General features: G+C 48.6%; 2 protein-coding genes across 3 annotated transcripts in view; one reads left to right on the forward strand and one right to left on the reverse strand.

Annotated features, from left to right (window-relative positions):
- Positions 1-3470, forward strand: part of kif9 (kinesin family member 9) — a 73490-nt gene extending 70020 nt beyond the window's left edge. The window contains exon 21 of the mRNA XM_067978879.1: positions 3163-3470. Coding sequence (XP_067834980.1) covers positions 3163-3276 — 114 coding nt within the window. The 3' untranslated portion in view covers positions 3277-3470. The remainder of the gene's footprint in view (positions 1-3162) is intronic.
- The window catches only part of LOC137312294 (tubulin delta chain-like), a 55022-nt gene continuing 34627 nt past the window's right edge, over positions 3459-23853 (reverse strand). Inside the window, exons 5-11 of one of the 2 annotated variants that reach the window (XM_067978895.1) lie at positions 20231-20368; positions 15078-15219; positions 14155-14340; positions 11124-11219; positions 9817-9892; positions 7154-7295; positions 3459-4848 (exon numbers count right to left, since the gene is read on the reverse strand). In XM_067978895.1, the coding sequence (XP_067834996.1) occupies positions 4613-4848; positions 7154-7295; positions 9817-9892; positions 11124-11219; positions 14155-14340; positions 15078-15219; positions 20231-20368 (1016 nt within the window). In that variant the 3' untranslated portion in view covers positions 3459-4612. The remainder of the gene's footprint in view (positions 4849-7153; positions 7296-9816; positions 9893-11123; positions 11220-14154; positions 14341-15077; positions 15220-20230; positions 20369-23853) is intronic. The other variant, XM_067978899.1, reaches the window with a different exon arrangement.

Here is a 23853-nt window from a genome sequence, read left to right on the forward strand (position 1 = left end):
TCACATGGGTAGCAAGCTTCCAGAACATGCCATTTAGGAGAAGGCTAAGAGGAAATTTAATCTGGATTTTTAAAATTTTAGAGACAGGGTAATTAAGAGAAAAGCATTTTCGCAGGTTGGAGAATCAGTCACGAGGGGTCATCAATTTAAAATTGTCACTGAGAGTGTTTTTTTAAATTAATTCTCAGGATGTAGGCATCGCTGGCAAGGCTGGTATTTATTGCCCATCCCTAGTTGCCCTTTAGAAAGTGGTGATACAATTTCAGAGGGCAGTTAAGAGTCAACCACATTGGTGTAGGACTGGAGTCACACATAGGCCAGACCAGATAAGGACGTTAGTGAACCAGTTGGGTTTTTAGTGCTTCTGAAAGAGACCATTGCATCTCTTAAGGGAAAATTTAATAAATAGTTGAAGCAAAGGAAGATACAGGGCAATGGAGAAGAGTGCAGGGCAGATTAGATTTAGATTGATCCAGCAGAGAGCTGTAACAGACACTTGGGGAGCTTAGCACCATCTGGGGCGGAGCAAGCCACTTGATCGGCACCCCTGCACCTGAACTCGATAGCCATCGCCTCCACCACTATTGCTGTGCAGCTAGAGGTTGTGCTATCTGCGGGATGCACTGCAATGTTGCGCCACGTGAGTTCAGCTTGAGTTGCACACGTGAGTTCAGCGGCTACTCCCGAGTCTGCAACCTCCAGCATGGAGAAGGACAGGGGAACGCCATTAGAATCATAGAAAGGTTACAGCACAGAAGGAAGCCGTTCAGCCCATCGAGTCTGTGCTGGCTCTATGTAAGAGCAATCCAACTAGTCCCACTCCACGGCCCTATCCCCATAGCTCTGCAAATTTTTCCTTTCAAGTACTTAGCCAGTTCCCCTTTGAAAGCCATGATTGAATCTGCCTTCACCACCCCCTCGGGCAGTGCATTCCAGATCCTAACCACACGCTGTACAAAAAAGTTTTTCCACATATCACCTTTGGTTTTTTTGCCAGTCACCGTTTATCTATGTCCTTTGGTTCTTGACCCTTCTGCCAATGGGAACAGTTTCTCTCTATCTATTCTGTCTAGACCCTTCATGATTTTAATTACCTCTATCAGATCTCCTCTCAACCTTCTCTGTTCCAAGGAGAACAACCCCAGCTTTTCCAGTCTATCCACATAACTGAAGTCCCTCATCCCTGGAATCATTCGAGTAAATCTTTTCTGCACCCTCTTTAAGGCCTTCACATCTTTCCTAAAGTGTAAGGAAATTTGTATTACCTGCAAGTTTCCCTACACAACACGCACCATCATGCACTGGACATATAATCTGCTGCCCATATCCTAACTCGCAACAAGTCCCGCTCACCCATCACCCATGTGCTCGCTGACCTACATTGGCTCCTAGTCCCTAAACATCTCGATTTTAAAATTCTCATCCTTGTGTTCAAATCCCTCCATGGCTTCATCCCCTCCCTCACCTCCTCCAGTCCTATAGTCCTTCAAGAACTTTGTGTTCCTCCAAGTCTGGCCTCTTTTGCAGCCCCCTCTTCCGTTGCCTCACCATTGGCAGCCATGTCTTCAGCCGTCTAGGCTCCAAGCTCTCGAATTCCCTCCCTAAACCCTTACGCCTCTCCATCACTCTCTCCTCATTTAAGACCCTCCTTAAAACCTATCTCTTTGACCAAGCTTTTGCTCACTTATCCAAATATCTCCCTTGGTCAGTGTCAATTTTTGATCTGATTACACTCCAGTGAGCCGAGTTGGAACATTTTTCTACGTTAAAATTGCTATTTAAATGGAAGTTATTGTTATAATTGGCATTCCTTCATCATCACTGTCGGGAAGATTCCCTAGGAGCAACACCACCTCCTACAGTTCAAGACCATCTATTTCAGAGCAGCTAAGGATGGGCAATAATTGCAGGCTTGCCAGGGTAGCCCACTTTTTTAAAAAAAGCCCATGCATACTCGCTGTCTAGGCTGACATATAAAGAATGGTCACTTGGGTGGCTGGCTGCTGGCCCATGTGCAACCATATAAGAGTTAGCTGCTCACAGGCAAGGCGGACATAGGGAAGACCATTGGGTTTGGGAGGGAGAAAGTCAGCAGGGGCTTCCACTTCTGATCATTATCCAGTAACCACTGCCAGTATTGTTGTTGAGAGGAACTGGACTCGACCCTCAACGGTTGAATAGCCTGCCAACATTGACTATCCAGGTTCACATGTGAAGAATGGTGACTAGTATAACATATGGGAGGGCAGCCAGACTCCTATCCATTGAAATTCAGTACCTTTAGGAAAGGAGAGCAGGGAAAAGCATTATGAGATTGAGAGACTTCCATTTTAGAACACAGATGCTTTAGGTGTTGGTAGCACTCTCGCCTTTGAGTCAGAAGGTTGTGGGTTCAAGTCCCACTCCAGGGAGGTTAGGCTTTCCCGGTTGTCAGTCCGTAAATTACCAGATTCATTTAATTCAATTTCACAACTTGCCCTGGTAGGATTTGAACTGATAACCTCTGCCAGTCCAGTACCATAACCACTAGGCTACCGTACATAGGATCAGGAGTAGGCCATTCAGCCCCTCAAGCGTGTTCCGCCATTCAATCAGATTTAAGCTGATCTGTACCTCAACTCCATTTACCTGCCTTTGCTCCATACCTTTACCTAACAAAAATCTATCAATCTTAGTTTTGAAAATTTCAATTGACCCAGCATTCATAGTCTTTTGGGGGTGAGAGATCCAGATTTCTACTACCCTTTATGTGAAAAATGCTTCCTGATTTCACTCCTAATTAGCCTGGCTCTAATTTTAAGATTATGCTGCCTTGTTCTGGATTGCCCCACCAAAGGAAATTGTTTCTCGTATCTACCCAATCAAATCATTTTATCATTTTAAACAGCTCGATCCGCTCACCACTCAACCTTCTAAATTCAAGGGAATACAAGCCAAGTTTATTTAACCTGGCGTCATGATTGAACCGTTTAAGCCCTGGTATCATTCTGGTGAATCTGCGCTGCACCCCTCCAAGGCCAATATATCCTTCCAGAGGTTAGGTGCCCAAAAACTGAACACAATACTGCAGAAGGGGTCTGACCTAGGCTCTGTACAACTGAAGATTATGCCTCCTGCTAGTTAGAGGGTTATTTCACTGTACGATTTGCTTTCTTCCTCCAGCACAATTATATCAAAGCCATGTCTCAGCCCCAACCGATAACCATTAGGAAGAAGCCAGGAACGGTCATCCCAGCCATCAAGAACAAACCGCCCTCCATCTTCAGTGTCACCTGACTACTGAGTTACTGTGAAGGAGTGGAGAACCAAAGGAACTCGCCAGGCCTTCTGTGTGAAGAATGAATACTTTTCAATTACAGTTTTAAAAAAAAAACTCAAATCACTGGCAACAACTTCGAGGCCAGCCCCCTCAAAAACAAGTTTTGTACAAAGTTAAATAAATCAACCAAGATCACGAGTTGTGTTTTACTACGTGCAAGTATGTTTCGTTTTATTTAAAAGCTGTTCTCAGAAATAGGCATGTGGTGCTCCTGATGGCTGAGTGAATAAATGCACTGGCTGGTGTGGCATTGAGCCACACAGACAGGGTTCAATCCCCAGCCTGTACTGAGTTAGCTGATCTGAGCGTATTATCCAGGGTTCAATCCCCAGCCTGTACCGAGTTAACTGATCTGAGCGTATTATCCAGGGTTCAATCCCCAGCCTGTACCGAGTTAACTGATCTGAGCGTATTATCCAGGGTTCAATCCCCAGCCTGTACCGAGTTAACTGATCTGAGCGTATTATCCAGGGTTCAATCCCCAGCCTGTACCGAGTTAACTGATCTGAGCGTATTATTATCCAGGGTTCAATCCCCAGCCTGTACCGAGTTAACTGATCTGAGCGTATTATTATCCAGGGTTCAATCCCCAGCCTGTACCGCGTTAACTGATCTGAGCGTATTATCCAGGGTTCAATCCCCAGCCTGTACCGAGTTAGCTGATCTGAGCGTATTATTATCCAGGGTTCAATCCCCAGCCTGTACCGAGTTAGCTGATCTCTTGACAGTGATCAGGAACAGGAGCACTGTCTCTGTTATTTCAACTTCTGAGTAAACCGGTGCTCAGGCCACCTGGGGCACTCTTATTACCGCAGCAGCAGACCAACCATTAAACCTCGGACCTTCCTGGTCTGCTCATCAGATGGTGTGCATTTACACGCGGAGCCAAATGGGGAGCTGCATTTAGCATTTTCATAGTAAAAAAATGGGGCTGAGGGTGAATGTTGTGTAAATGATGCTGAGGAATTTTAGGCACCCAACACTTCCAGGGCAGATACAGCATAGCTGGAGACAGAGTAAAACTTCTACTCTGTCCCCAAATTGTGCCTCACCCACATCCTCAGAATGCACGAGTGTTACATTTCTCCATTTCCCATACCAGCGACCTTTGCAAGTCAGATTCAGAGCAGTTCTGGGTGGTGGGCTTGTTGCCCACTAGGAACTGGACCGTGACTGCCTAAAGTTAAAACCAGGAGAATGGGCTGGATTATAATCCACATCCTAGAGGTGAAAGTCCAGCACCCACATCAGCACTTATTAATAACACGTATGCAGATCAGTGAGATGGATTGGTCAGTGATCTCCTGCAGCATTGTATTCCTTCACCACAGAGTCCAGGATGTCGAAGGACTGCAGAAAGTCTCCCTCTTCACAGCCGTGCTTCCAGTACCAGTGGAGATAGGCATGGGCATCGTACATGGACCGAGCCTTCTCCAGGACATGCTGCATGTAGTCCGAAACGCTGCTGTGGTTGGCACATATGGTCAGCGACCGGCTGGGTGAGGTCAGGTCAACGATATTCCAAGGATCTTAGAAGAGGAGAGGGAGAAATCATATCCAGCGTACACAATCTTGAAATTTCCTATTTTCTTCACTAATGAGGAATATTTTAAAACTGCTAAGTGGGAAACTACAGAATGAGACAAGGTCACTCATCTCACAGCCCCTGTACAATCTCCCCTATTTATGGACTCTACCCACCAATTTAATCCCCTCCCACAGCCCCTGTATAATCTCTCCATCATGTACTCTACCCACCCATTTAATCTCCTCCCATAGCTCCTGTACAATCTCCCCTATCATGGACTCTATCCACCTATTTAATCCCCTCCCACAGACCCTCAACAATCTCCCCTATCATAGACTCCACCCATCCATTTAATCTCCTCCCATAGCTCCTGTACAGTCTCCCCTATCATGGACTCTACCAACCTAATTAATAGCCTCCCACAGCCCCTGTAAAATTTCCCCTATCATGGACTCTACCCACCCATTTAATCTCCTCCCACGGCCCTGTACAATCTCTCCTATCATGGACTCTATCCACCTATTTAATCCCCTCCCACAGACCCTGTACAATCTCCCCTATCATGGACTCTACCCATCCATTTAATCTCCTCCCATAGCTCCTGTACAGTCTCCCCTATAATTGGCTCTACCCATCCATTTAATCTCCTCCCACAGTCCCTGTACAATCTCCCTATCATGGACTCTATCCCCCTATTTAATCCCCTCCCACAGATCCTGTACAATCTCCCCTATCATGGACTCTACCCACCCATTTAATCTCCTCCCATAGCTCCTGTACAGTCTCCCCTATAATTGGCTCTACCCATCCATTTAATCTCCTCCCACAGACCCTGTACAATCTCCCCTATCATGGACTCTACCCACCCATTTAATCTCCTCCCATAGCTCCTGTACAGTCTCCCCTATAATTGGCTCTACCCATCCATTTAATCTCCTCCCATAGCTCCTGTACAATCTCCCCTATCATGGACTCTATCCACCTATTTAATCTCCTCCCATAGCTCCTGTACAGTCTCCCCTATAATTGGCTCTACCCATCCATTTAATCTCCTCCCACAGACCCTGTACAATCTCCCCTATCATGGACTCTACCCACCCATTTAATCTCCTCCCATAGCTCCTGTACAGTCTCCCCTATAATTGGCTCTACCCATCCATTTAATCTCCTCCCACAGCCTCTGGACAATCTCTCCTATCATGGACTCTATCCACCCATTTAATCCCCTCCCACAGACCCTGTACAATCTCCACAACATGGAATCTACCCACCCAATTAATCGTCTCCCACAGCCCCTGTACAATCTCCCCTATCATGGACTCTCCCCACCCAATTAATCTCTTCCCACAGCCCCTGTACAATCACCCCTATCATGGACTGTTCCCACCCATTTAATTTCCTCCCGCAGCCCCTGTACAATCTCTCCTATCATGGACTCTACCCACCTATTTAATCTCCTCCCACAGCCCCTGTACAATTTCCCCTAATATGGACTCTACCCACCCATTTAATCTCCTCCCTTAGCTCCTGTACAATCTCCCCTATCATGGATTGTTCCCACCCATATAATTTCCTCCCACAGCCCCTGTACAATCTCTCCTATCATGGACTCTACCCACCCATTTAATCTCCTCCCTTAGCTCCTGTACAATCTCCCCTTTCATGGACTCTATCCTAGAACATTAATTCATCCTCACATCTCCACTATGCAAACCTGGCCTGCTGCTCTCCACAGACAACATTCCCTCTGTAACTGATCTCCAATCTTCAATCCCACTCTCAAACATAGATTTATCTAGCTCCATTATGAATGAAATAATCGGCCTGTCAACTGCTTTTAAAATGAAGACAGCAGAGGGCAGCATCTCCCCTGATGCTCATTCTACGTTACCAGTTCCCCCTTCGTCTGCTAAATGACCCTTGGGGTACCCATGGGTACCAGCAGCCCTCTGGTCTCATCCAACTAAGCACTAGCCTTACATGGGCATCATGTTGGAGATTATTCAAGCTGGGGGAGGGGGGTGCAGGGGAATATTGCAGCTGGGCCTGATCCGCACACTTCCCCACGAGTCACTCTGTAGGAGCAGGAGCGGGAAGCCTGCCTGGTTTTTCCTCCGCCCCTCCCGCGGGCGACTGAGGACCATTCTGGCGTCCTACTGGCACTTCCAGCTGAGATCAACTGATAATCAACCTCGGCATCTTCTGGTCTGTATGGTTCGGCACCACGTTGTGTACCACATATGCCTACTGAGCCTCCGCAAGAGCTGGATTATCCCTGTGGAATTCCAGGCACTGGGATTACTGACCTGTCCAGTATTCCAGTGGATGAGGGTTCCATGAAACGCATCCGTATCCTTGTTTCACTTTCGTAGCGATGGGACACGGCGAGCAACTAAACATGTTATCTCCGTTCCCGCGAGCAACAGCCAGAACGGCCGTGCTCTGATGCTGATATAAAAGGAATTAAGAATTTCTTAACAATAATTTTCCACCCACTCCCATTCCTTTGCCTTTGCCAATCCTGTCCCACCGGCAGGGCAGACCCACCAGAGGTGGTGGTACAGTGATACACAGGCAGGAGGGAGTGGCCCTGGGAGTCCTCAACATTGACTCCGGACCCCATGAAATCTCATGGCATCAGGTCAAACATGGACAAGGAAACTCCCTGCTGATTACCACCTACCACCCTCCCTCAGCTGATGAATCAGTCCTCCTCCATGTTGAGCACCACTTGGAGGAAGCACTGAGGGTACTCTGGGTGGGGGACTTCAATGTCCATCATCAAGAGTGGCTCGGTAGCACCACTACTGACCGAGCTGGCTGAGTCCTGAAGGACGTAGCTGCCAGACTAGGCCTGCGGCAGGTGGTGAGCGGACCAGCACAAGGGAAAAAGCTACTTGACCTCGTCCTCACAATCTAACTGTTGCAGATGCATCTGTCCATGACAGTATTGGTAGGAGTGACCACCGCACAGTCCTTGTGGAGACGAAGTCCCTTCTTCACTCTGAACACACCATCCAACGTGTTGTGTGGCACTACAACCATGCTAAATGGGATAGATTCAGAACAGATCTTGGAGCTCAAAACTGGGCATCCATGAGGCACACTGTGGGCCATCAGCAGCAGCAGAATTGTATTCCAGCACAATCTGTAACCTCATGGCCCGGCATATTACTCACTCTACCATTACCAACAAGCCAGGGGATCAACCCTGGTTCGATGAGGAGTGTAGAAGAGCATGCCAGTAGCAGCACCAGGCGTACTTAAAAATGAGGTGCCAACCTAGTGAAGCTACAACACAGGACTACATGCATGCTAAACAGCGGAAGCAACATGCTATATATAGTGATTCCACAACCAACGGATCAGATCAAAGCTCTGCAGTCTTGAATGGTGGTGGACAATTAAAGAACTAACGGGAGGAGGAGGCTCTGTGAACATCCGCATCTTCAATGATGGCGGAGTCCAGCACGTGAGTGCAAAAGACAAGGCTGAAGCGTTTGCAACCATCTTCAGCCAGAAGTGCCAAGTGGATGATCCATCTCGGCCTCCTCCCAATATCCCCACCATCACGGAAACCAATCTTCAGCTAATTTGATTCACTCCACGTGATATCAAGAAACGGCTGAGTGCACTGGACACAACAAAGGCTATGGGCCCCGACAACATCCCGGCTGTAGTGCTGAAGACTTATGCTCCAGAACTAGCCGTTCCTCTAGCCAAACTGTTCCAGTACAGCTACAACACTGGCATCTACCCGACAATGTGGAAAATTGCTCAGGTATGTCCTGTCCACAAAGAGCAGGACAAATCCAATCCGGCCAATTACCGCCCCATCAGTCTACTCTCAATCATCAGCAAAGTGATGGAAGGTGTCGTCGACAGTGCTATCAAGCGGCACTTACTCACCAATAACCTGCTCACCGATGCTCAGTTTGTGTTCCGCCACCATCAACATCCTGGGGGTCACCATTGACCAGAAACTTAACTGGACCAGCCACATAAATAATACGGCTACAAGAGCAGGTCAGAGGCTGGGTATTCTGGGTATTCTGCGGCGAGTGACTCACCTCTGACTCCCCAAGGCACAAGTCAGGAGTGTGATGGAATACTCTCCACTTGCCTGGATGAGTGCAGCTCCAACAACACTCAAGAAGCTCAACACCATCCCAGGACAAAGCAGCCCGCTTAATTGGCACCCCATTCACCTCCCTAAACGTTCATTCCCTTCACCACCGGTGCACCGTGGCTGCAGTGTGTACCATCCATAGGATGCACAACAGTAACTCGCCAAGGCTTCTTCAACAGCACCTCCCAAACCTGTGATCTCTACCACCTAGAAGGACAAGGGCAGCAGGCGCATGGGAACAACACAACACCCCACCTGCACATTTCTCTCCAAGTCACACACCATCCTGACTTGGAAATATATTGCTGTTCCTTCATCATCGTTGGGTCAAAATCCTGGAACTCCCTACCTAACAGCACTGTGGGAGCACCTTCACCACATGGACTGCTGCAGTTCAAGGCGGCGGCTCACCACCACCTTCTCGAGGGCAATTAGGGACGGGTAATAAATGCTGGCCTTGCCAGCGACACCCACATCCCATGAACGAATTAAAAAAAATCCCCTACCCAACATCCATCACCATAAAGACTGCAGAGTTGAAAGGAAAAGGTCCATCGCCACATTCTCAGGGCAACTAGTGATTGGGAATAAATGCAGCCTTGCTGTGTCCAGAGAACAAATTTTTTTTTAAATCACTTCCTTCAGGAGAGGCAGGGAGAAAATTGGGAACAGGTAAAAATTCACTCCTGATGGATCCAGGAAAATGCAACAAAAGATGTTAAAATGGAGGTCCTGTCAGTTGAGGTGGTCCTTGAAGTTGGGTTGGTCTAGAAGGATGAGAGCAAATTGGCCAAAAGGTTTTCTTCATCTCAACTGATCTTACTTAACTGAAAAGGATACAATGTTTCCGGTGGATGAGTGACGTGGAAGAGTGTGAACAATGGAGGACAGCATACTACCCCAGGATGCAGTTCCCCTAGGAACAACAAAGAGACTGCATTAGATCGGAGCAACAAACCACGTTTAATCCGGACTGTCATCGAGCCAAGTCCCAAGGGGGCTAAATATTAGAAAGGAGAAGGAAAGCCCATTTAGTTCATTGATCCTATTCAACATCCAATCTATCCCATCTTTGACAAGGTCTCTTTGGGTTTGAGAGGGCAGATGAGGCCTCGGTTTAACGCCTCATTCGAAAGATGGCACCTCCGACAGTGCAGCACTCCCTCAGTACTGCACTGAAATGTCAGCCTAGATTATGTGCTTAAGTTTCTGGAGTGGGGCTTGAACCCGTAACCTTCTGACTCAGAAGCAAGAGTGCTACCACTGAAACAAGGCCACCTTGGGGACTGCTTGGTTTGGAGAGTCCTGAACTCAGTGAAGGGTTTCCACACTTGTCAGACAACTGGCTAATGGGGAAAAAAAATGGGACATGCACCATTCGTTTAATATCCTGGCCATTAAGGATATGCACCACTTGGCAGGGGTAATTCCACACTCCCAGTGAGTGCAAGTCAGACATGCAGGGTTACAATGTTGTAGCCTTATCAGGGAATGACCAGAGACTCAACGGAGTGACCACTGGTTCAGTGGTAGTATTTCCGCCTCTGAAACCAGGGTTGGGTTTGGGGCCCACTCCAGAAAGCCCAGCAAGCGGAGACCGGAGCACCGGCTTTGAATAATGGATTGTCATCCAGCGGCTGAACAAGTGTCCAATGGATGCAGGTCTGCCCCCCACACACATCGTAAAGGGTAGGTGGGGCTCTTTAGCCTTGGTTGCAGCCCAACTAGGCGAAGGTACTCTCAAGATAAAAAACACCTCAGCTATTATTCTCTAGGAAGTGGCTCAAGAATCTTGTGTGAGATGCCCTTGGGAGTTTTACTCTGTATCTAACCCACTCTGTACCTGACCTGGGAGTGTTGGGTGGGACAGTGTAAAGGGAGCTTTACTCTGTATCTAACCCATGCTGTACCTGACCTGGGAGTGTTTGGTGAGACAGTGTAGAGGGAGCTTTATTCTGTATCTAACCCATGCTAGACTTGCCATGGGAGTGCTGGATGCTGACACCCAGTAAGTAATTCATACCACTTCCTAGCCTGACGTCTATTCTAAACTTTCCACATCCCAGTTCAAACTTTCATTGGGGTTTCCTCCCACCCAATCAACCACTTTCACAATTAGACCCACTGTGGTCAAGTCTCTCTCCTACCTCTTGTTCATCTGGCTTGTGTATAGGAATTTGGTAGCTGGCACTGGACAGACAGATCTCAATAGCTTCCAGGGCTCCAGACCAATGCTGACACCACTTAAAAAAAAAACACACAGAACAATCAGTCTGTGGTACAAACTGGTGGCCGCACCATGCTGTGGCACTTCTACAAATGTAACCCCAAACAGTGAACATTGGCAGGCTATTTTTCCGTGGTGGGCAAGACAGCCGAGTCCAGTGCTATCCTCATCCAGAGTCTATACACACGCTTTCCAGCAGGGGTCACCAGGCGGTTTCAGTGAAGAGGCCCTTCAGCCAATTTTTCTTTCCCTGTCTCTCGATCAAGGTTACTGAGGCCAACTCAGAACGCCCCTATGCTGAGATGAGAAATGCAAAAATCAGCCTCTTGCTGATGGTTATCATCAATAACTGATGTCCAACTGGTATTGTGAAAGGATGAAATCAAATGGGTTGAAGGGCCTTCTTTGATTCCTGGGATGAGAGGGTTGTCCTATGAGGAGATGATGGGTCTATACTCTCTGGAGTTTAGAACAATGAGAGGTGATCTCATTGAAACATATAAATATTCTGAGGGGGCTTGACATGGTAGATGCTGAGATGTTATTTCCCCTGGCTGGAGAGTCTAGAACTAGGGGGCATAGTCTCGGCTGTCTTGCCTTTTAAGACTGAGATGAGGAGGAATTTCTTCACTCAGAGGGTTGTGAGCCTTTGGAATTCTCTCCCCCAGAGGGCTGTGGATGCTCAGTCATTGAATATATTCAGGACTGAGATAGATAGATTTTTGGACTCTAAGCGAATCAAGGGATATAGGGATCAGGCGGGAAAGTGGAGTTGAGGTCGAAGGTCAGCCATGATCTTATTGAATGGCGGAGCAGGCTCGAAGGGCTGTATGGCCTACTCCTGCTCCTATTTCTTATGTTCTTATGTTCACCAAAACCCATCTAGCAACTCCTGCCGAGAAAGTGTAAGGAAGATGACAGGATTTGGATGCCCTCATTCAGATGGTTAGCCAACACTCACTCTTTGGCCTCACGTATGAACAGTGGCTACTTGGGTGAGGTATCAGAGGCTGCCAGTGCCGGTACACCCTAATGGTGTCCCAGCAGGAGTCAACTCTTTTGGTAGCGATAGGGGAGAGAAACAGTAGGGTTAGAGAAAGCTATAGCCTCGACTATCCAAACTACATTTGATTATCATTCACTGTGTTTGTTCTTTTGGGGCTGTTTTCATTAGAACAGGAGATTACAGGGTGATTATGAAGGGCTGGGACAGAGTAGATAGAAACATATAGGGATTGAGGGGTCTAGAACAAGGGAACATAGATATAACATTAAGTGTAAGAGATTTAGGGCAGAGCAGGAGAAACGTTTTTTTAATGTGAGTTAGTGATTGAAGCAGAGACCATGTCAACATTTAAGGATAGGTTAGATAAGTGGTTGAAGGAAAAGGGGGATAAAGGGATATGGGAATAGAGCAGTCACATGGATTAGGACTACGGCTCTTGTGGAGGATAAACTGGGTGGGCCAAATGACCTGTTTCCTTGCTGTAAATTCTATGTAACTTTATGTAATCCTCGTGCTTGACTAGGTTCATGCCACTCTGGAAGGTTTGTCTTGCCAAAGTCCTCTATTTCCTCTTCCTCTCCTGAAGACAGTGGCTTTCGCTGTTCTGTAATCCAACAGATGCCTTTGCCAACTTGTCCAAATGGCCAAACATCATTGTGTGAGCTTGGGCAGTGAGTGTCGGCAGGCTGTTTTAACCGTGTAGGGTGGGAAGATGGGGGCCGAGCCTGATACTGTCCTCAATTCTAGGTTCAGTCGTTTAACAAGTATGGCATTAGGAAGTCTACAACTCCATTTTTAAAAGGTGTTAGACAACACATCTTCATCTGGGAGTCTACGCTACAGATCTTTGGGGAATCCTTCTGATCTTCTTCTAAATCTTCCCTGAAGTATTTTAATGTTATGCTGACTGTGAAGGTATAAATTGGAAGGCAAAATTCAAGGTTTCCGGTGGAGAGTCCTTAATCAAAGACGAACCACAGGGAATGTACCATGCCTCTCCTAGGCCCAGAGCCAGACTTGTGTAATTGTGTCAATCTTTTTCATACAGGACTTTTCAGGGGGATGCCCATTTAATAGTTGGGTACACTAGAGCCAACTTACAGTGAATTCCATTCTCAAGAAGATTACTCATGACGCTGAGGGGATTAAAACCAGGAACGCTCCCGCATTTGAAAAACCCAACCATTGGCATGACTACCAGATTAAATATGTCAGTGATCCAATTCTGAGTTCAGGACTAAAAGTCTGATTACTCATTACCGTTTAGTACAGAGATTCCCAAACTAAGGGGGTGGGGGGAGGGGGGGGGCAAGGTTATCAGGGGGACATGAATACACATGGGTTTCTATGGCATAGGACCAAAGCATCATTGACCAATGTGCTCTCGCCATGTCAATAGCCCCTAGCTCCCACGCGCTGTGTAACTGATGTGAATGTGACGTTTGGTCTTTGAACGGAGCATGTTTTGAAGCATAAAGATGAGGATGTTGACCCTGGGGACAGAAGTGCAACCGGGCAAAAAAGAAAAATAGAAAAAATGATCCTTCCTACTTGGACTTTAAAAAGGGAATTGGATAAATACTTGAAAAGGAAAAATTTGCAAGACTATGGGGAAAGAACAGGAGAGTGGGACTAACTAGATAACTCTTTCAAAGAGCCAGCACAGGCAAAATGGACCGAATGGTCTCCTTCTGTGCTGTATGATTGATTTTATTACTGGGGAGACTTTTTTACTGACTCTCGACCAGCAGTGTGTTGCTTCTTAGAAAAGGAGGGACATGAATCTCTGAAAGGGTGGGTGCAACAAAAATAGTCTGGGAAGCTCTGGGGTTAAGGTTCAGAGGCATTATTGTGACAGAGGAGCAGTTTCTCTCCCCCTCTCTCCATGCCCCTCATCACCCTGATTGTTTTTGGCACTACCTTTTCCACTTACAGTATATCCTACCTTTGTGTTCGGAGGCTGCTCACCGGGTACATTAGTCCCGCCAGGCAGGAAGCGACGTGCGAGTTCATGGCGGACAAAGAAATTTGCAACTGTGGAGTTGGGATGTGGCCGACCTTCCTTCCACATAAGGCCTGGGTCCTACGCAACACGTCGTCATTGTGAAACAGGAGTACTCCATCGGCAAACCTGCAAAGATATCAAATACAAAACAAAATGATGCTAAACGGAACAGCCCAAGTTAGATTTCAACCTCGGGTCCTCAAGTTGAAAGGAGGCTGTTCCGATTCAAGTGTCAATCAGCCTCTGCCTGTTGACCTCAACCATGTTCCTTGTGTAGTATATGTACTGATTTAGGTGTCAAACTTGGTTCAGTCTGTAGCACTCTAGCCTCTGAGTCAGAAGATCGTGTTCACCCAAGAGAACTCCCTTACTCATCTGCAAAATGTGAAATAGAATCTTTTACATCTACCTGAGAGGGTAGACGGGGTCTCAGTTTAATGTGTCTTCCAAAAGACAACACCACTCCCTCAGTCATACAATGGAGTGTCAGTCTAGTTTATGTGTTCAAGTGCATAGTGGGGCTTGAACACACAACCATCTGAGTCAATGGGAAGAGTGCGACCAACTGAGCCAAATTGGTAGGTATAATGGAGCAAATGCACTTCTTTCTGAGGTTGGATCTGAGATATTTTTGTAACAGAGTAGAGGAAGCCTCACTTTAACCTCTAACCCGTGATTTATCTGGCTGTGTAAGGGAAGTTCAACATTGCATCTCGTCAGTGCTGCACTGATCTGGGAGTGCTCAATGCTGTCCCCTGGCTGCCTGAAATGGAAAGTGTTCCATTCACCTTGATGAGCACAAAAATTCACACATACAAAAGAAATGTTATTTAAAACATAAAACAGCCGGGGTATGGTGTTACCTCTGGAGCCAGGAAAGGCAGAGCAGGGAGTTGTAGTGCTGCAGCGGGCTTTCCCCCGCTTGATGCGGAGCGACCGTCACAGAGAGAATGTGGCCCACGGGAAACTCCTCTCGGATTGATTCACACAAATGTGCTCCCAATCCTAGAGAAAAAAGAAGATTCTCAGATCATAGCTTGGGAAGGCCACAAGGCCCAACAAAGACAGTTCTCTCCATTGACCAGTCACCACCTCCCACAATGCTGGCTCCGACCAATTCCAACCTAAAATGGCAATCGGAGTCCTATTTACGTCGTAGGACCCTGATTTTCATATCTTACCGCCTAAAACAGGCAGGCGCTTTGTTCACCTTTCAAAATGGATCCGGCTACATCGCCGGTGTTATGCTGCTGACTCTATTTTGAGGCCATTGCTGCCCCATTAATGCCAGGCGAAGGCTGTGAAAATCGACTCCAGTGTGTTTACAGGAGGAGGATATCGACTGCTGACAACAGGGAAAAGAACGGATCTGCCACGTCCCAATGACTCAGTTGGCAGGTTACCACCTGTTGCTGTTATTAACCAAACACAGCAGGAAGGGCCAGAGGACAACTCTTAAAATGATCGAGGGGTGGGAGACATAATCCAGGTTTTTTCAATGCTGAAAGATATGTCACATAGACATAAACAGACTATTTGATTGGACTTTGAGCAAAGAACACAGGTTTAAAATTAATGAGACAGGGGATCAGAAGAAACATTTTCTTCTCCATAAATGCCCAGTGAAAGGAATGAAGACTCAGATGATTAACTACCTCAAAAGGGACAGCACTGAATAAATATCTGGTTCGGAACAGGGTTAAAGAATTTAGTCATTGATTGAGATGATCAGATACTCCATGGGACATAGTTGCTACTGTGGAAATTTGAGGATGGATGAATATTCTGGGGTTTTCCTTGAATACGTTTGGGGTTCAGGAAGTATGCAATTAGAATTTTCCCTCACAAGATTCAATGGGTGGGTAGTGTCCATGACAGAGTAAAATGTATAGGACCAGTGGGAGGAGGTTAAATAGGTGGGTAGAGTTCATCATAGGGTAGATTGTACAGGGTCTTTGGAAGGCGATTAAATGGGTGGAGAGAGTCCATAATAGGGTGTATTGGGTCTGTTGGGGAGAGCAGGCCTGATGGGCCTTTTTCTCATTCCAACTGTTGATTGGCATGTTACTCACTAATATTAATCACAGCCAAATTAAAGGGGGTGAGGAGGGGGTAGAAAGATCTAATTTGCAACTGTTTCTGTTTTTACATGTGTTGGGATTTCTGAGCAGCTAGTTGCAATGCAATAGATCTGCCAAATGTCCGAGATCTAACAGAGCCCGTACAGAGTGATACATTTCTGCATCCAACATACTTCAACAGCAGCAACTCACAGCTCCCTTCAAGTATTGAATGTTCCCAAGCACTTCACAGGGGATTGGAGGACAGAGAGAAAGAGATGAGGGAGAAAGTATAGAGAGTGACCATAGATCTGGTCTGATCTGATTCAAAGTGGACAGAGAGGGGGCAATATGGAGGAAATTAACCCCGCAAAATAAAATCACTGTTTTCAGCTTCCCCTGTGGCTTGGTTGATAAATATACCAGCCAGTGTGCAACTGGGCCACACAGATGAGCCTTAGACCTGGAACATCAACTGACTGACTTCTGTTTCTGCACAGAACGGCTGAGCATTTCCAGCTAGTGATCTGGAATGCCCTGCTTGAAAGGACAAGAAGGTGGAAGTAGATTCAATAGTAACTTTCAAAAGGGAATTGGATAAATACTTGAAAAGGAAAAATTTGCTGGACTATAGGGAAAGAGCAGGGGAGTGGGACTAATTGGATAGCTCTTTCAAGTGTAGACTCGGGCGATTTGATTGATCCCGGAGTTACCTGATCTCGGTAAGGGTAGCTGTGCCGAGGAAGGCGGAGGGGAGGCGAAGGTGATGATATAAAATCAGCCTTCGTGCCCTTCAGCTAGGAAAGTTTAAAAAAAGGAAAGGGCGCGTGCATAGACAGGATCAGGGTCAATTGTGATGGTACCCATGGGTGAATAGCCTGCTGACTCGGCTTGAAATTGCAGCGATTATGGGAGTTTGAATTTCATTTCACCTGGACTAAAGTAGAGGGATATCACACTGCCTGATTTCCAGCATCAGTGCACGGGTTCCCACTAGAGAATCGCCACTCTGAGCAAGGTCTCAGAGAGCTGTCGACGCCCATGGAACTGTACCTCAGCGTGGAGTCAGTGCCCTTGAGGAGGAGGAAGAATAGGAGGGAGGTAAACTGCAAAGACCCACAAACGCTGCCTGGCTGCAGTTCTGTTCCAGGACCTCCCAGGAACAGTAACAACAGATAACAGACTGCGTCTCGCGCCTGGATTCCTGCTAGTTTTATTATCTTGTGTAAAAGCAGCAGGAGAGAGGTCACTTTCGACCTCAAGTACTTTATGCCAGACATATTAAACCAGGCTGTCCAAAGACTTTGCTCCTTAACTAACCATAACAGCTTTGTGTGCTCTATGAAACTTGTTGCAGCAATAGTAATTTTTCACTCTGTGTTTCCCTGAGATCCGTTTTTTAAATTCTGGTGTAAAATGTTATTGTGTCACTAGCTCAGGTGGGTGACAATCGCCTCGCTTCACCCCCCTAAAGGTGCTGTCTCACGCTGCGATGCTGCTCTACGGCTCCAACGGGAACAACACCCTCCGGTGTCTTGCTCAACCAGTTGTTCTTCACTAGACGGTGAGAGCCGGTTGGACATTTAATGCAGAGGAGTGAAGTGATGCATTTTGGTAGGAAGGATAAGGAGAGGCAATATAAACTAAAAGGTACAATTTTAAAGAGAGACCTGGGGGTGCACATACACAAATTTTTGAAGGTGGCAGGACAAGTTGAGAAGGCTGTTAAAAAAGCATACGGGATCCTGGGCTTTATAAATAGAGGCATAGATTACAAAAGCTAGGAAATTATGCTAAACCTTTATTTTTTTTTATTCGTTCATGGGATGTGGGCGTCGCTGGCGAGGCCAGCATTTATTGCCCATCCCTAATTGCCCTTGAGAAGGTGGTGGTGAGCCGCCTTCTTGAACCGCTGCAGTCCGTGTGGTGAAGGTTCTCCCACAGTGCTGTTAGGAAGGGAGTTCCAGGATTTTGACCCAGCGACGATGAAGGAACGGCGATATATTTCCAAGTCAGGATGGTGTGTGACTTGGAGGGGAACGTGCAGGTGGTGTTGTTCCCATGTGCCTGCTGCCCTTGTCCTTCTAGGTGGCAGAGGTCGCGGGTTTGGGAGGTGCTGTCAAAGAAGCCTTGGCGAGTTGCTGCAGTGCATCCTGTGGATGGTACACACTGCAGCCACGGTGCGCCGGTGGTGAAGGGAGTGAATGTTTAGGGTGGTGGATGGGGTGCCAATCAAGTGGCAGGAGGGTCAATAACCAGAGGACACAGATTTAGGATATTTAGCAAAAGAACCCGGGGGGGTGGGGAGCGGGGTGATGAGGAGAAATGTTTTTACGCAGCGAGTTATTATGATCTGGAACGCACTGCCTGAAAAGGTGGTGGAAGCAGATTCAGTGGTATCTTTCAAGAGAGTATTGGATATATACGTGAAAAGGAAAAAATTGCAGGGCTATGGAGAAGTGCAGAGGAGTGGACTAATTGGATTGCTCTTTCAAAGAGCCGGCACAGACACGATGGGCCGAATGGCCTCCTTCTGTGCTGTATGATTCTTGTTGAAGGGTAACATTGGATGGCCATTTGAATTTCACCACCAGTACAGTGATTGAGTTTTGCCCTTTTAAAAACAAAGAAAAATAAACTGGAGATACACAGGACTGAGGAAGAGACTTAAACCTGAAACATCAACTGACTGACTTCTGTTCCCGCACAGACTGGCTGAGCATTTCCAGCCAGTGATCTGGAATGCCCTGCTTGAAAGGATGGTGGAAGTAGATTCAATAGTAACCTTCGAAAGGGAATTGGTAAATACTTGAAAAGGAAAAATTTGCAGGACTATGGGGAAAGAGCAGGGGAGTGGGACTAATTGGATAGCTCTTTCAAGCATAGACTTGGGCGATTTGATTGAGGTCAATAAAATAATGAAGAGACTAGATTGTATGCACACTGACAAATTATTTCAATTAGATAGGTTGGGGAAGACCAGGGATCATGTGTATAAATTATGCAAAGGAAGGAATAGGTTCGATGTTGGGTGGTTCTTCTTTTCCGAGAGAGTAGTAGATCTGTGGAACAAGTTGCTGGCTTGTGCGGTGAATGCCGATTCATTGTATAACTACAAGAGATAAGTATTAAATAATATAATACTTATACTATTAAGTCAATGTGATCTCCTGGACTAGTTTTGATCGTCTAGATGAATTGGAGAGGAATTGGCCATGGCTTTTCCCTAATTGGCTTTGGGTTTTTCATCTTGTTTTTCACCTATCCCAAGAAACCACATGGTACCTAGGGGGTAGAGAGTCTCTTGACGTGATGTATATCATGTATGGAACAGGCTAGATGGACCTATTGGTGTTCTCCTATTCAATGTTATCATATGTACGAATGTTGAAAGACCTGAAATCCGGAGACTGATGGCGAGACTGCCTGTTTAATAGCTTGAGGCAGTAAAATTCTCATCTATAAAGAAAGAAAGCACTTCCTAAAGAGTTTTACGCCAATGAATTACTTTTGAAGTGTAGTCACTGTTGATTTGCAGGCAAAAGCAGCAGCCAATTTGTGCATAGCAAACAAATGAGTCAATGACCAGTTAATGTGTTTTTGGTGGTGTTGGCCAGGAGATTGGGTAAGTCCCCTGCTCTTCATCGAAAAAATTCCATGGGATCTTTTACATTCACCTGAACAGGCAGACAAGGACCTCGGTTTAACATCTTACCTGAAAGACGGCACCTCTGACAATGCAGCGCTCCGTCGGTACTGCACTGAAGTGTTAGCCTGGATTATGTGCTCAAGTCCTGGAGTGCGGCTTAAACCCAGAACCTTCTGATTCAGAGGCAAGAGTTATACCAACTGAACCTTTCACAATATGACGCATAATTCACACTAACAGAGGCCTGTTGTATACATTGCTGCCTGCCAGCTGTTTGATTAACCTTTGACCTATTTGCTTTACTCACCAGACCCTGTGCCACCACTCAGACTGTGCAACAATATGACCCCACTGTAACTGTCCCGTCGTTCCACCTCTTTCCGGAAGCTTTCCATGGTCCGGTGAAGCAAACTGTTGTCATCCGCTGTCCGTAACCCATGATACCCTACACATAGATTGTGGCTCATTAGGCATCGCTGGCTCATTACGAATCCTTTACATACAGTGTAATCCTATTAGAATGTTCAACATAACCAACTGCTCAAAACAGTCGCACTCCCTGAATTGTACTGTTGATCTGATGTCTGAACAGTGCTGATTAAATAGCTGATTAGTCTCTTGATACCCATCTGCTGCTCACCCAAGTGCTGTTCCACCTCTCCATCCTGTACACTGTTTAACTTCTCCTACTTCCCTCACACCGCTCAGCCCCTCCACACCCTCACACCGCTCAACCTCTCCGCGCCCTCCGCACCGTTCAGCCCCTCCACACCCTCACACTGCTCAGCCCCTCCACACCCTCCTACTGCTCAGCCTCTCCGCGCCCTCCGCCTCTCCGCCTCTCCGCACCCTCACACCGCTCAGCCTCTCCGCACCCTCACACCGCTCAGCCCCTCCACACCCTCACACCGCTCAGCCCCTCCACACCCTCACACCGCTCAGCCTCTCCGCACCCTCACACCGCTCAGCCCCTCCACACCCTCACACCGCTCAGCCTCTCCACACCCTCCTACTGCTCAGCCCCTCCACACCCTCACACCGCTCAGCCCCTCCGCACCCTCACACCGCTCAGCCCCTCCGCACCCTCACACCGCTCAGCCCCTCCACACCCTCACACCGCTCAGCCCCTCCGCACCCTCACACCGCTCAGCCCCTCCACACCCTCACACCGCTCAGCCCCTCCGCACCCTCACACCGCTCAGCCCCTCCGCACCCTCACACCGCTCAGCCTCTCCACACCCTCACACCGCTCAGCCCCTCCGCACCCTCACACCGCTCAGCCTCTCCACACCCTCACACCGCTCAGCCCCTCCGCACCCTCACACCGCTCAGCCTCTCCACACCCTCACACCGCTCAGCCCCTCCGCACCCTCACACCGCTCAGCCCCTCCACACCCTCACACCGCTCAGCCCCTCCGCACCCTCACACCGCTCAGCCCCTCCACACCCTCACACCGCTCAGCCCCTCCGCACCCTCCTACTGCTCAGCCCCTCCACACCCTCACACCGCTCAGCCTCTCCACACCCTCCTACTGCTCAGCCCCTCCACACCCTCACACCGCTCAGCCCCTCCACACCCTCACACCGCTCAGCCTCTCCACACCCTCCTACTGCTCAGCCCCTCCACACCCTCACACCGCTCAGCCCCTCCGCACCCTCACACCGCTCAGCCCCTCCGCACCCTCACACCGCTCAGCCCCTCCACACCCTCACACCGCTCAGCCCCTCCGCACCCTCCTACTGCTCAGCCCCTCCACACCCTCACACTGCTCAGCCCCTCCGCACCCTCACACCGCTCAGCCCCTCCACACCCTCACACCGCTCAGCCCCTCCGCACCCTCCTACTGCTCAGCCCCTCCGCACCCTCACACCGCTCAGCCCCTCCGCACCCTCACACCGCTCAGCCCCTCCACACCCTCACACCGCTCAGCCCCTCCGCACCCTCCTACTGCTCAGCCCCTCCACACCCTCACACCGCTCAGCCCCTCCGCACCCTCCTACTGCTCAGCCCCTCCGCACCCTCCACACCGCTCAGCCCCTCCACACCCTCACACTGCTCAGCCCCTCCGCACCCTCACACCGCTCAGCCCCTCCACACCCTCACACTGCTCAGCCCCTCCGCACCCTCACACCGCTCAGCCTCTCCGCACCCTCACACCGCTCAGCCCCTCCACACCCTCACACCGCTCAGCCTCTCCACACCCTCCTACTGCTCAGCCCCTCCACACCCTCACACCGCTCAGCCCCTCCGCACCCTCACACCGCTCAGCCCCTCCGCACCCTCACACCGCTCAGCCCCTCCACACCCTCACACCGCTCAGCCCCTCCGCACCCTCCTACTGCTCAGCCCCTCCACACCCTCACACCGCTCAGCCCCTCCGCACCCTCCTACTGCTCAGCCCCTCCGCACCCTCACACCGCTCAGCCCCTCCGCACCCTCACACCGCTCAGCCCCTCCACACCCTCACACCGCTCAGCCCCTCCGCACCCTCCTACTGCTCAGCCCCTCCACACCCTCACACCGCTCAGCCCCTCCGCACCCTCCTACTGCTCAGCCCCTCCACACCCTCACACCGCTCAGCCCCTCCGCACCCTCCTACTGCTCAGCCCCTCCGCACCCTCCACACCGCTCAGCCCCTCCACACCCTCCACACCGCTCAGCCCCTCCGCACCCTCACACCGCTCAGCCCCTCCGCACCCTCACACCGCTCAGTGAATATAATCTGCAAGTGCTCGGGTGTGTTAGTTTCGATGGGGAGGTCTAGCTCCCCTAGTGGCTTACTGGGTAAAAGCACCTCCCGGTGTGTTGCACCCAAAGATGGCAGGTTTGATCGCCAGTTTGGGCTGAATTACTGTAATTGATTTCAACTTTGACAGTAATTGACCTGGGTTAGAGAGAGAGGGGTAAAAATCAGCCAGGGATTTTCACTATCTAGTGACCCCTGCTGGAGAGTGTGTGTGTGTGTGTGTGCATAGAATCTTACAGAGCAGAAGGAGGTCATTCGGTCCATCGTGCATGTGCTGGCTCTTTGTAAGAGCTATCCAGCTAGTGCCACTTCCCTGCTCGTTCCCCCTAGCCCTGCAAATTTTTCTTTTCAAGTATTTATCCAAGTCATTTTGAAAGTTACTATTGAATCTGCTTCCACCGCCATTTCAAGCAATGCATTGCAGATCATAACAACTCGCTGCGTGAAAAAATGTGTTCTCTGGTTTCCGACCCTCCTGCCAGTGGAAACAATTTCTCCTTATTTACTCTATTAAAACCCCTCATAATTTTGAACCTCTATTAAATCTCCCCTTAATCTTCTCTGCTCAAAGGAGAACAACCCCAGATTCTCTTGTCTCTCCACATAACTGAAGTCCCTCACCCCTGATATCATTCTAGTAAATCTCCTCTGCACCCTCTCCAAGGCCTTCACATCCATGTGTGTGCGTGTGTGTGTGTATGTCTGAGTGTGTGTATGTCTGAGAGTAAGTGTTTGTGTGTGTCTGTGCATGTGTGCCATTGTCTTCGGTCCCCGCCGCAAACTCCGTCCCCTAGCCACCGACTCCATCCCTCTCCCTGGCCACTATCTGAGGCTGAACCAGACCATTCGCAACCTTGCTGTCCTATTTGGCCGTGAGATGAGCTTCCAACCACATATCCACTCCATCACCAAGACCGCCAACTTTTACCTCTGTTAACATCGCCCTTCTCCACCCCTGCCTCAGCTCATCTGCTGCTGAAACCCTCATCCGTGCCTTTGTTACCTCCAGACTGGACTATTCCAATACTGTCCTGGACAGCCTCCCATCTTCCACCTTCCATAAACTTGAGCTCATCCAAAACTCTGCTGACCGTATCCTAACTCGCATGAAGTGCCATTCTCCCATCACCCCTGTGTTCACTGACCTACATTGGCTCCCAGTCCGGGAACGCCTCGATTTTAA

Source organism: Heptranchias perlo, chromosome 3, assembly GCF_035084215.1.
Source record: "Heptranchias perlo isolate sHepPer1 chromosome 3, sHepPer1.hap1, whole genome shotgun sequence".
Classification (NCBI taxonomy): Eukaryota; Metazoa; Chordata; class Chondrichthyes; order Hexanchiformes; family Hexanchidae; genus Heptranchias; species Heptranchias perlo.